General features: G+C 40.6%; 1 protein-coding gene across 3 annotated transcripts in view; it reads left to right on the top strand.

The window, feature by feature from the left end:
• Nucleotides 1–12,452, top strand: part of LOC311262727 (LIM and senescent cell antigen-like-containing domain protein 1) — a 31,193-nt gene extending 18,741 nt beyond the window's left edge. For 2 of the 3 annotated variants that reach the window (XM_084362373.1, XM_084362371.1), the window contains exons 2-11: nt 1,385–1,544; nt 3,796–3,862; nt 3,979–4,099; nt 4,394–4,543; nt 5,107–5,257; nt 6,946–7,038; nt 8,046–8,094; nt 8,326–8,401; nt 8,842–9,027; nt 10,852–12,452. In XM_084362373.1, the coding sequence (XP_084218499.1) occupies nt 1,385–1,544; nt 3,796–3,862; nt 3,979–4,099; nt 4,394–4,543; nt 5,107–5,257; nt 6,946–7,038; nt 8,046–8,094; nt 8,326–8,401; nt 8,842–8,983 (1,009 nt within the window). In that variant the 3' untranslated portion in view covers nt 8,984–9,027; nt 10,852–12,452. The remainder of the gene's footprint in view (nt 1–1,384; nt 1,545–3,795; nt 3,863–3,978; nt 4,100–4,393; nt 4,544–5,106; nt 5,258–6,945; nt 7,039–8,045; nt 8,095–8,325; nt 8,402–8,841; nt 9,028–10,851) is intronic. The other variant, XM_084362372.1, reaches the window with a different exon arrangement.
• The last annotated feature ends 287 nt before the right edge of the window (nt 12,453–12,739 follow it).

Below are 12,739 nucleotides of genomic sequence, written 5' to 3' on the forward strand. Positions count from 1 at the left end.
ATGGATACTCCAGTACTTGCTGCGTTTTTTTTGCTCTCCTCTCCTAAAGCAAGTTGACACATGAACGCTGTAGTGCCCACATAGTCCCTCCTTTCACAGAAGTAAATTGACTGAGATACTGAGATATAGATTTTGTGCTTAACACTGAACACAAACCTTATATTTATCTTATAATGAAAATCTGAAATTGTACGCCCCTGTGGTATCAAAATATGGGTATATTTTAAGGTGTTGTATCGAAGTTAGAAATTCCATTATCGGGACAACACTACTTGAAGCGTCTGCCGTTGCCATGGTAATTACTGTTTGAATCAGTTTTTAAAGGAAGGAAACTCAGCAGTCTGAAAACCTGAATACATAAAACCCAGCGTGGGAGCGTTTCTGCTCCGTGTGCAAATGAACACTCCCTCGTCAGAGTTGACTTTTGAGATTTCGGAGGCGAGGGCAATGCCTGATGTCTACCCTCCTGTCCTCATGTGTCATTAGACATGTCTGTCATAAGTACAGGGATAGCAGTATTTAGGTAAATAATAACCGTAAGATTGATAGTGGGTGGCAGGTTTTTGGGTGTGACCACATACTTGTTCCAGGTTCTGGCACCAGTGCCTCCAATGGAAAAAATAATTAGCCTGGGGCTCTGCCCCACTGATATATCCCAGATTTTGGCAGTAAAACAATCCTGATTGTTTAATAAAGGGCAGGATTGGCTTCATATGTAGCACTGCGTCTTCAGAAAAACTGCAGAAACTGTGCAGATGAAGAAACGTAACTTCAGCTTGTCTCTCAAAAGACAGCACAGAGGTTCCAAACCTCATTGATCCCCACACCCTGATACAGAGAGCCAAAATACACCTCGAACCAAGACATTATGTGTCTGCCTGCGTGTGTTTTCATGGGCTGATAACGTCTTGCATCACATTTTCCCTTCTCTCCTCTCTTTTCTGCTTGTACTGAATACATCTTCCAGCTGTTTTCATGACAGGAGAAACATGTAATAGATGTTGAAATATTGGTGTTGGTGCATCCCGACATGTCTGTCTGTAGTTGACTGATAATGATATATGACTCACAGAAACAAATTACCAATGTATGAAGGAATTTAAAACAGATACACTGTGTATATAATTAAGTTGAAAATATCAAGATGCATACAGTCCTTAAAGTATAAAACAAAAATGATTAGAAATCTACAATAAAGCAGAAAACCTATAACTCTACTGGCAAATCCTCTGACAGTAAATGTCATTATATGCTCTTTCATTACTCGCAGCATTATTCATTTTGTTCTGCATTCCCTGCTCACTTATTATACAAATTCTTTTTCAAGTGTCTCACGCCTGTAAGTGAACTCTGATCCTGACTCTGATATGTTTTTCTTTTTCAGCAACATGGCCAACGCTCTGGCCAACGCCATGTGTGAGCGCTGCAAGAGCGGTTTTGCCCCGGCTGAGAAGATAGTGAACAGTAACGGGGAACTTTACCACGAGCAGTGCTTTGTGTGCGCCCAGTGTTTCCAACAGTTCCCCGAGGGACTCTTCTATGAGGTAAAACTTTTTCCTCACCTTTGTATTTTCAGTGTGATGTTCATCAGCCAATAAAGGTGCATGATGCCGTAACTGACAGGTTTAAACACACCTGGAGGGTGGATTTCAATAAACATGATCACTGCACTTTTATAGCCGATATGACTCAGTGAAAAAAGACCCTGATTGGTTTAGGCATGCTTGAAAAAATCACCTGAGCATGCAGCTCCTGTCTGACATGCTGATATACGCTCTTGATAAATGTAACCATGGTAACACGTCGTTTTAGCTTAAAACACTTTCCAAATGGCGCCAATGGGTCAATGACCAGATCTGTCTTTACAGGCAGTTAGATCACTGTTTCGTGCAAGGCTGTTGTTAGCGCACATTCCTCGGACAAAGAATCTAAACACATGGCCCTGTTGAGGTAAATAAAGAGGAGTGAGCACAACCTTAATGCAACATCGACTTAGCACAAGCCCGCTTCCAGTAAGATGTTTGCTCAGCAGCCTTGACGCAAGGCCAGATGTCTCTCCGGCAGGCCCTAGAGAGCCTCGGTTCAGTCAGTTTATCAAAGAGAAGGTGTCTATAATGCTGCAATCAATATAAACATCAAGGGCTTTACATTAACCTTTGAGTCCCTGTGAAGAACTTGTTGCCATAAATAAACAGTCAACTGAGTTTTACCATTTTCCTTTTAAAAAGGGAGTTTAAGAGAGTCTCAGCGGGTACATTTTCTTCTTTCTTTTTATATATTTATGGCTTGTTGATGTTTTTAGCATCGTTGATTTATTATTGAGACAATGCTGTAAAAAATACTGTTCCATTGGGGCGGGTTGGTTTGAGCATGCTCCATGTACAAAGCTCGAGTCCAACCCTTGGCCCCCCTTTCTCTCATCCCATTTCCTGTCATACTGTATCTCAAGCTGTAAAGTCATGAAAAGGCCAAAAAATAAATAAATACTGTTCCATTGAATCACCTACATTTGAATTATTATGAAATGGTTGTTAGAGAAACAATAGGAGGTGATTTAAAGGAAAAGAAACCACTGGTGTAAAATGCACAACAGGAAGTATTTATAATCATTCTCACTAGAAGAAACTCTAAAGAGATCGTTCCTGATATCTTCAATAGCTGTAGTGTATTATGCAATGCTTTTGTACAGAAGATGTGAAGCTGTGGGGCGCTGATGGCTGTTCGGATAACCACAGTGTTTATACAGTACATGTACAGTAAATAGCCGAGCCTTTACAAACTGGTATTACATGGGGGCTTGTGACAAGGGACATGTGATTTAGATGTTTATCCACATCTGCATTTTGTGCTGCACAATCAGAGAAAGATAAGATAAAGAAAAATCTAATAATTTCTTGTTATACAGTATGATACCATGTAGGTCATCCATCTTTGAAAGTTTGACTCTTTGTATTGGTCCGAGCCTGCTACTCCAAAATGCTCTGTATGCTGTGTAATCACTGAATTTCAAGAAGCAACTCTCAAACAATCTGTTCCTCAACTGTTTTCTGCACTAATTTGATTCATAGCATATAACAGATCTCAGTTAGCCACACCAAGGTAGCAACTAGCCTTCCTGGCATCTGCAAAGGTAAACATTACGTCATGTCAAACAATTATGTAATTAGAAATCCAAGGCAAAAGGGAACAAAAAAATGACAACTACTAAGATAATCACAACTCTGAATAAAAGTACCCACACTATATCTAAATGGTCAGTAAAAGAAGGGCTGGTGTTCTCTGCCAATAGGCAATTCCTACAACAGTTTTACTAGTGAGTCACGCAGCTCTATTCTGGACTGACTTAAGTTGTTCCAAGTCTTTATTTGACGCACTTGACCACACTACTGGACAGTACTCCAGATGACTAAGAACTAATAATTGTGAGGCACGCATTGTTGTGGTTAAAATTTAGCACATCTGTTAATAATAGCCAGATCTCTGCAAGATCCCTCCCCTAACTGCAACACTTTCTTCAATCTCCTTTGACCACTTCAATCTGCTGTCTGATATTTAATTATAATTAATTGTAACTAACATACATTAACTCCAAGCAGTTTGACCCAAAATTTCACCACTTGCATTCACAAAATAATAAAACTCCCAACAACACTTTTTACTGTGTGACAGCAGGCAGTTCTGCATTAAGATTCACTTTTTCATTAGAAAACCTGATGTAATTATGATAATATTGTGTGATTGTACAGCTGCATGCTTTAATCAACTGTGTACAGACTGTTTGACTTCTGTTGACAGTTTGAAGGCAGGAAATACTGTGAACATGACTTCCAGATGCTGTTTGCTCCCTGCTGCCACCAGTGTGGTGAGTACAGGAACTGCAGTAACAGACAGTAAATACCATCCAACCAGGTTTATGACTTTCAAACAATAAATGTCCACGCCACTGTTAAGACGAGGTCTCCCCTGTTCTTCCCCAAGGTGAGTTCATCATTGGCCGTGTGATCAAGGCTATGAACAACAGTTGGCATCCAGACTGTTTCTGCTGTGATATCTGCCAGGCTGTGCTCGCTGATGTTGGATTTGTGAAGAATGCTGGAAGGTCAGTTCCTCTACAACCATCATTCCACCATCATCATTCAGTTTAAGTCTAACACTAGGAAGGACGATCATTTATATAATGCTGTTTTATCTGGCATTGATGTTTCTACAAACTTTTATGCGCCCATGTCATTCACTCATTGATTTTCTCTACATCAGTCGTATTACACAGGACAAAAAGCGTTGTGTAATCGGGCTGTACAGGTGGAAGGATCCTTGAAGAGCATGTTATCTGATCATGCATCCCTCTATTTGTCTTTTTATGTTGTTTTCCTTTCTCATTCTCTCCCATCAGGCACCTGTGTCGTCCATGTCACAATAGAGAGAAAGCCCGGGGCCTCGGCAAGTACATCTGCCAGAAGTGCCACGCCATTATTGAGGAGCAGCCTCTGCTGTTCAAGAACGACCCATACCACCCTGATCACTTCAACTGCAACAACTGCGGGTAAACATGCGCACACTCAAACCTGGACAGCTGTGTTTTTAGTCCCACATCAGATTTTGAAAAGATAGAGGTCTTTCCAGTGCCATGCCCGACTCACACGTGTTAGGCAATCATAATGCTGCCAGGTTTATGCACACTTTGATGTTATTATCCAGTGACTTGAATATATTGAGATGACACAGACCATCCATGATTACCGTAACATAAACATTTGCTGCAATTCTAATACAGCAATAAAATGTTAATATCATGAAAAAAAAGTACATAGTCTATGCAGACTTAAAACAACACATGTAGCACTTTCATTCTGCCACAAGTGAGTGATGGACCAAAGGCTGCTCTCTGGTGGATGAACTATGTAGTGGCACAGTTGAAAGTACACATATGAGCTAACAGGTGTCCAATTACATGACAACCTGATTAAAAAAAGTTAGGCCGCTGTGTAAAACATAAATAAAACAGAATGTGATCATTTTGCAACAACTTATCATGTGAAGAGTACTAAGGAATGTGTTTTCATGTATTTTGGGCTGATCTAGTTTTCTTCACCTCTGTCTCTGCAGTAAGGAGCTGACAGCTGACGCCAGGGAGCTGAAGGGGGAGCTCTACTGTCTGCCCTGCCACGACAAGATGGGCGTCCCCATCTGCGGGGCCTGTAGGAGACCCATCGAGGGCCGTGTGGTCAATGCCATGGGCAAGCAGTGGCATGTGGAGGTGCGTTGTTAAATTGTGCAACTTCGGACACAACTTTATGTCTACACTGCATTCAAACCCACATTAAGGAGATCAGTGTTCATTTGTTTGGTTTTGTCTGCCAGATTGGTTCCAAGTGTGTTTACATTTTAAATGATAGTGTTTACTGTATGTTCTGTCTGACATGATTTTACTCTACTTTCTATATATATATATATATTTATAGTTCCCAACATTTACAATAATGAATTAATGGATTTCCTGCTGAAATGAAATGTACATGAGATTGTAGATATTTGAGAAACTGGAAGTAACCGCTCATTCAGTAGAGAGTATGTGTATGACCTTTCATTGTCTGTTCTTTTATTTATTCATTTCATTCTGATGACTTCATTTTAATATGTGCCATATGTGTGACTCATACTTTTAACAGCTTTATCTCCACAGTCGCGTTCATCTCCTCCCTGTGTACACCGTTCCTCCAGTTCCTGTCTGCCTCTTTGTTTTTTTTCTCTCTCGAGTCATTCCACCACCTACCATCCATCTTTTCTTCTGTCTCTTCACATTTCTTCCCTGTCTTCCCTCCTCCACATGTAGCATCATGTGTGCACTGTATGCGAGCGGCCATTTCAGGGCCACCCGTTTTATGAGCGAGGTGGTCACGCCTATTGTGAGAGACACTTTGACATGGTGAGGGCATTAAGGTTCGGCCTGGCGTTGATTGCTGCCCCATGTCTCACTCCTCCCTACCTCCATACAAGGGTTACACTAATATAAGTTCACCAGTTAGTGTCCAGAGTATGATATCTTTACATTGTATTGGCCAGTTTACCACAAAGTAAACTCATGTTTCATTTTTATAGTTTTAACCCAGGTACCTTTTCCTAACTCAAGGTAAAGGAAGTGAAAGAAAGTAAAGGAAAATGTAGGATACAATAAAGAAAGGACAGGACAGGAGACAAAAAGAAAAGAAAAGAGGACAAGTTCAGGAAGAGACAGAAAAGGAAGTAAAAGAAAAGAAGAAGGGAAAGGACAGAAAAGGAAAGACAAAAAAGGAGGGGAAAGGAATAGGTAGGAAAGGAAAAGAAAAGAAGAGACAAAAAGTTTGAGTACACTGTAGGTCAAATTCATGTACTCACACAGCAGCAAACAATTTGGGATTAAAAAGTTGATTGGGGTCTGTGAGGAGTTTTATTGTCTGATGTAATTGAATGCTCTGTCAGGGGCTCTTTTTTTACACTACAAGAATACAGTTATCGGGAAAATCATCCTTTATATTGAGCATAAAAGTTGCTAAATTAAAAGAGTATTGGCTGATAAACTGGCTAGCATAACCACCTATTTGTTTTGGCTTTTAAAACCTCATATTGGTGTAACCCTGCCCTGTCAAACTCATCCATGACGTCCTCACACAAGAGGAATCCTCATTCATTTATTTCTTAAATGAGCATTATCAAACATTAATGGTGATTCCCTCCCATTAATTCCTGACATGTCTGTCTGTATGTCTGGAGGATTGGTGCTCCCTCTTCTGTCCACCGTCTCTACTCTGTACTCTGTTTGGACGCAGTAACAGGACATCTTGACTGGTCTGGTCCCATCTGATAATATCTTGAGTCAGATTGTGCTGCTGCTGCCTGACTATGATAATGTTACTGACTGCAGGCTGGTGCTAACCATGTGCGCTTGGCTGTGGGTTTTGTTTGCAGCATTTTGTGTGTGCTAAGTGTGAGAAACCCTTCCTGGGACACCGTCACTACGAGCGCAAGGGCCTGGCCTACTGTGAAACACACTACAACCAGGTAACACTCAGCAGTGTTGGTAACGGTTATGAATACACAATATAGAGAAACTATGTATTATACTTGAACCTAACTCACTGTGATAACCAGTCCTACATACAACCTACCTCTGCATGGGACCACATATACCAAGTACCTTTATATTTATGTATGATGCTTGAAAAGAAAAATTCTGAAAAGGTCCGTTAGTCAGACTGATGATATGTAAATGAACACTGTTTTGATTGTCAATCCTCACTTTGATTTGATTTAATACAGGCAGACATTTGAATACAAAAACAAAATATAAAACTATCTTTTTAGGTAAAGCACACACAGAGATTGTTCTGGTATATATAAGATACTCCTTGGAGATATTTTCCTGTTTTCCTGTGCAGCTGTATAGACTGCATACACTACAGTAGTATCAGCGAAATTACACTCTCAAGGGTTTCCCTTATCGCTATAATGCCTAGACCTGGGCTGTTTTGGGCACCACCCAGACTGATGATTAATGTAAAATCAATATTGAGAGCACCAAAACTGACTAAATGACTTTTCCCGGATCAAGCGCTCCCAGTTTTTGTACAGATAAGGTCATAATAATGGACAATATTGTGAAATTGCATATTTCTCATTGCAAAATGCGGAGGGACCCTCAGATCCCCCTCCAAATACAGAACATAGACCTACAGAAAAGACTTGTTACAGTTGGCACTAATTATTTTAAAAGAAAGTCTAACTAATAGAACAAAGAAAAGGTTTGGCAGTTAAATACATTATTTCTGTAACTTAACATTCTCAGTGTAAACTCTGCTGGATCAGAAACTTAATGTAATGACTCCACCTAGTGTTGTACTCTACAAATTGCCTCTGTAGCCGATGCTCGTGTGCATGTTATTTGAACAAGGCATGTTATATGAGCCCAAATAAAGACCGTCTGTGCTGCATTGTGTTGTATAATTTCATAACTCATAAGATGTGTCACTGTGTTGCTCACTCTCTGTTTATCTCCTCTCCCTCGTCAGCTGTTTGGAGATGTTTGCTACCACTGCAATCGTGTCATCGAAGGAGATGGTGAGGAAACTTATTTTTATGGCTTATGGGTGGAGTCGTCATCTGTCACTCATTGCGCAGCCCTCCTAACATCAGTGTACTGTAGTTTGATCTATACATTATGTGCAGATTTTCTTGGCACTGCCATGAAAATGAGTTTCTGAGTTTCAGACTCAACCAAATGTTATTAGATTTAATCATGTGATGATCATCAGCACCTCATGTGACTGTGTTTTCTTCTGTTTTTGTCAGTGGTGTCTGCCCTCAACAAGGCTTGGTGTGTCAACTGTTTTGCCTGCTCTACCTGTAACACCAAGCTCACCCTCAAGTAAGTAACACACAAGTGTGGAGTTGGATCAGTCCATACATTTTGACCTAGATTATGTACTCATTTGGTGTTAATTATATTCAGAAATTCACATGCGAATGGGCCAATTTCTCTCTCTGCTCCTCATTTTTCTCCTTCACAACTACCTTATGTCTGTGACTATTTGCCTGTCTGTTTTTCAGTCCTGTTCATGTTCACCTTTCTCTTATAATCTATGTGGGCCTGTTTCTCCCCCTCTTCCTTTTCATCTTCCCTCTTCCTTGTCCTCCTCTTGCTCCACTTTTCCTGACCTCTCTCGAAATGTCTTCTCTCCTACTCCTCCTACCTTTTCGCTTTCCTTCTCATCCTTCTATTTCTTGCCTCCTCTTCTCGCCCTTCCATCTTCTCTTCCCTGTTCTTTCACACCCCTCACCATCTCTCCCTCCTCCCTGCTCTGTCAGGGAAAAGTTTGTGGAGGTGGATCTGAAGCCGGTGTGTAAGCACTGCTACGATCGCCTGCCGGACGACATGAAGCGCCGGCTGGCCAAGCGCGAACGCGACTCGAAAGAGAAGAAGAAGAAATTGATACCCATGTGTCTGTGATCCTCTCTTTCTCCTTTCTCCTCACTTCCACTGTTCTTCCTTTGGTCAGTTTTCATCTTCTTTCCTTTCTGTTTCTGTTCTTTTGCTTTTTCATTGTCATCATATCATTGGCATCACAAACATGCCCCACGCAACCTTTATCCCTCATGTCACTGTTATATAAGCCAAAGGATAAAGGCAGACGTTTATGACAGACTTAACATATTTAAAGGTACAGTTCAACCCAAAATTAAATATATATATATTTTTCCTCTTACCTGTAGTGCTCTTTATTTTGGTGTGAGTTGCAGAGTTCAGTCAGCTGTACATATGTCTGCCGTTTCTTGTATATATTGGGATGAGATGGTACTTAATGTAATGATGCGAATCAAAGGCTTTTGTTTGTGAGTCTAAAGTTTTGTTTGTAAATCCAAAAGTTTTTTTGTGAATCAAAAAAATATTACCAAATCCAAAAGTTTCGCTCACAATCTTTTGGGCTGGACCTACGCTGAAAGATGTACATACTGTGCAGACTTCCCTTTTCTACCAAGGCGGTCCTACCGGTTCCCTGTTTGTTGCCATAATGTGTCCCTTTAAGTGACCTAACACTGGAACACTTCTCAGCCTGAAAACACTCGTCAGGATTAAGGCTGGTACTCTGGTAACCTCTGCTATGCAAACAGGAAAATCAGATCAGTCACCTGGTGAAGTGAATGCGTTGTTTCCTGGGTCTCCCAGCCTGTCTGGACATAGAGGGTAAAGCCTTAATCACTTCCGGCAGCTTTCTGGCTGCAGCAGTGGAAGTGCAGAGGTCCCACTGGGTTTCACACGTGCCCTGGTCCTGCCAGCGATTATCTGCTTTGGGAGGAAATGTCGTCCGGGACAGCTGGGGGGGGGGGGGCGCGGTGGTTTAGGGAGCTTGCCAGTGTTAGTGGAATTAAAGGCATTTAATACAGAAAGTAACCCCTCAAAAACTCATGGGGGAAGTTTTACCACTGACAAGGCTTCGCAACTCTCAAAGGTGTTATTATACATGAACGTTTTCATTCAAGCAAGTGGAGTAAATAATTTGAAAAATGTTAAGAATGCTAAAAATCCCCCGAACACCTGCTCCTAGGTCCGCACAAACACAAATCACTTTTCACCCATTGTGCCTGAAATATGGGCCCTGATTTGGTTCTAGCAGTGAACATTTGTTGCAGGTTTTCCATTTCTCCACCTTGTTTTTCCCCTGTGTCCTTTCTGTCTTTTTGTTTTGTTGTTATCCAGCTAAGAGATCAATAAGTAATCAAAAACACTAGAACTATAAAATGAAAAAGGGATAAAACATTTTGTTTTGAATGATTTTTTCCTCTCCGTGTTTAAAGAAGGCACTGACAGATGGTACTGATGATGTTAGGTGTTGCTAAAAGTTCAACTCCGCTCAGTTTGTGATGAAAATAATATTGATTGATTGATTTTCTTTCATTTTTGTGTTATGCGCACAAAGTACCCCCACCCCCCCATGGGTTGACAAGACACCAGAGTAAAGTTGCAATGGTCAATCACAAAAGTACAGGTTATTTTGCAGCTTGGTCTGAAACTAAATATTCTGCTTTCTCTCCCAAGCATTGGAAATCAACTCTGGTAGAAAAAAGGCCACTTTCCTGTTGATAAATTATTTAAAATCCCCATGTACAATTTTGACTCGTGACCACTTTTTTTAACCTGTATGTCAGCATTTTTATTTTTATTCTGTTGCTAGTTTGTTAAGATATGAAGCGTATGATCATCATTGTTCTAAAGTGTAGCTGCTAAACCCTTTCTCATGCTAGTAAACGTAACATTGACGCAGATACATACTGAGAAAGATGACGTCTAATTTCCAACCGCAACTCTTTCGTCCGCAGGAACAAGTTTGTGGAGTTTGACATGAAGCCAGTGTGTAAGAAGTGCTACGAGAAGTTCCCTCTGGAGCTGAAGAAGAGGCTGAAGAAGCTGTCTGAAACTGTCGCACGGAAGTAAACACACACAAAAATAGATGCTACGGTGGCCCAGCAAGTCACATTTCCAGAATGATTAACAATCGTATAAGATAGCAGTTGTGTGTTTCATAAGATTGGTATTTTAAATTTAGGTCATCATTTCAGCCACGGAGGAGCCTTTCGTGGAGCCTGACACTGACAGATGGTCAGTCAGTCAGTAGGTTTAACATTAACCTGTTCAGTGCCTTTTGGTACAAATACTGCACTGCATTATCACATGCTTGCCTTACTTCACTTTCACTATTAAACTTAAACACAGATGATGATGGTCCAGTGTTTCAAAATGACACGATGAGCTTCAAGAGAATAATGAAGCTTGTGACAGGCTGTTTAACTTTCTCGTGATGCCAGACCGTTTGTCCTCTGACTCGTGTTACTGATACTCTCGTATAATAATGGAGTAAACCAAAAGGAAGTTTGATTGAATGTGTAGGTAATATCTCTTATACTTCCTGTTTCCATCAACATGTCTGTGTTTTATTAATATGTACTTCCTTTAATATTATGCAAAATAAGTTGCTTAGTTGCTTTATTGACATCATACTGTCACCTCTTTAAAGCTACAGTGATGGACTCAACCGTCACCTGTCCTGTTATATGTTGAACTGCCTTGTTATGTGCTATGCATTTTATGTGTGAAACAATCTCTATGTGAACTGTTTTTTGCAGAGTTGCCAGCTTATTAGGATCAATAAATCCCAAGTTTATATTGTTTAATCTACTCCATAACCACAGTACACCTTAAAGATGACTGTAAAGATGAAGCAACACCTCTGTCACTGAACAAAATAAGCTTCACAGCAACAGGATTTATTGCATGGAGACTGGTAACTCTGTGCGTTACAACATGACGGCCCGTGGCATGTGCACAGACCGGATGTGGGAGTAATGTTAGATGGTGGAACATGTGTCTCTGCTGTTTGTAATCCAGAGAAAGTGATCCTCTTAGAGAGGTGTACCGACTTCCTCAGGGCTCAGACCCTATTAGGAAAGAAAGCCAACTGTTGGGAATGAGAAAATGTTTCACTCGAGCAGTATTTTATTGTAGAACGCTTATCTTTGACATAGTAGTTTAATAGAAAAACACATTCCACTATTTCTTGGAAATACAAAGCGTATGTTACTGGTGTGAATTTCGCCACTCGTGCCACAACATTTCTCGTGTCACTTAGAAGTAAAACTATCCACCAGACTGTTTGCTGTGAAACAGAACTTCAGCTCAACTAAAAATAGTCCAGTGGAGAGTTTTACTTGAGATCTTACTACCTGGGAGACTGAAATGACTCCACACGGACAGACATTGCTCTTATACTGTATTTTATCTTCACAATGCTTGTCAAGAGACGATATTTATTCATGTAAACACACCAAAGTGCATGTTCTAGACTTGAATGGAGAGTTTTTTTTGTCATTATATCAAAGATAAGTCTGCAAACTCATCTGAATAAACATGTATGTCAATGCCACCAGTGTGCATGTAGTCATCTTTGTTTTCACCTCCTCAACTGTGACATTTTTGTTCCAATAAAGGAACAAAAATGAGCAACAGAATGTGAAGAAACATTGTTGACATGTCAGAGATGTCTTTGTATTGTGTTGCCGAAATAGCTTCTGAAGATAGACTGGAACTGGTTAGCTCCGAGCTGTTTGTTCCAGTAGTAAACAAACACTCCCCCGGTGAGTGAAGCTCCCAGTCCCGGCAGAATCAGCCAATAGGAGTGCAAACTGCACAGTTACTTGCAAACAGCAGCTA

The sequence above is a fragment of the Pagrus pagrus genome, assembly GCF_965226575.1.
Source record: "Pagrus pagrus genome assembly, chromosome: 9".
NCBI classification, from domain to species: domain Eukaryota; kingdom Metazoa; phylum Chordata; class Actinopteri; order Spariformes; family Sparidae; genus Pagrus; species Pagrus pagrus.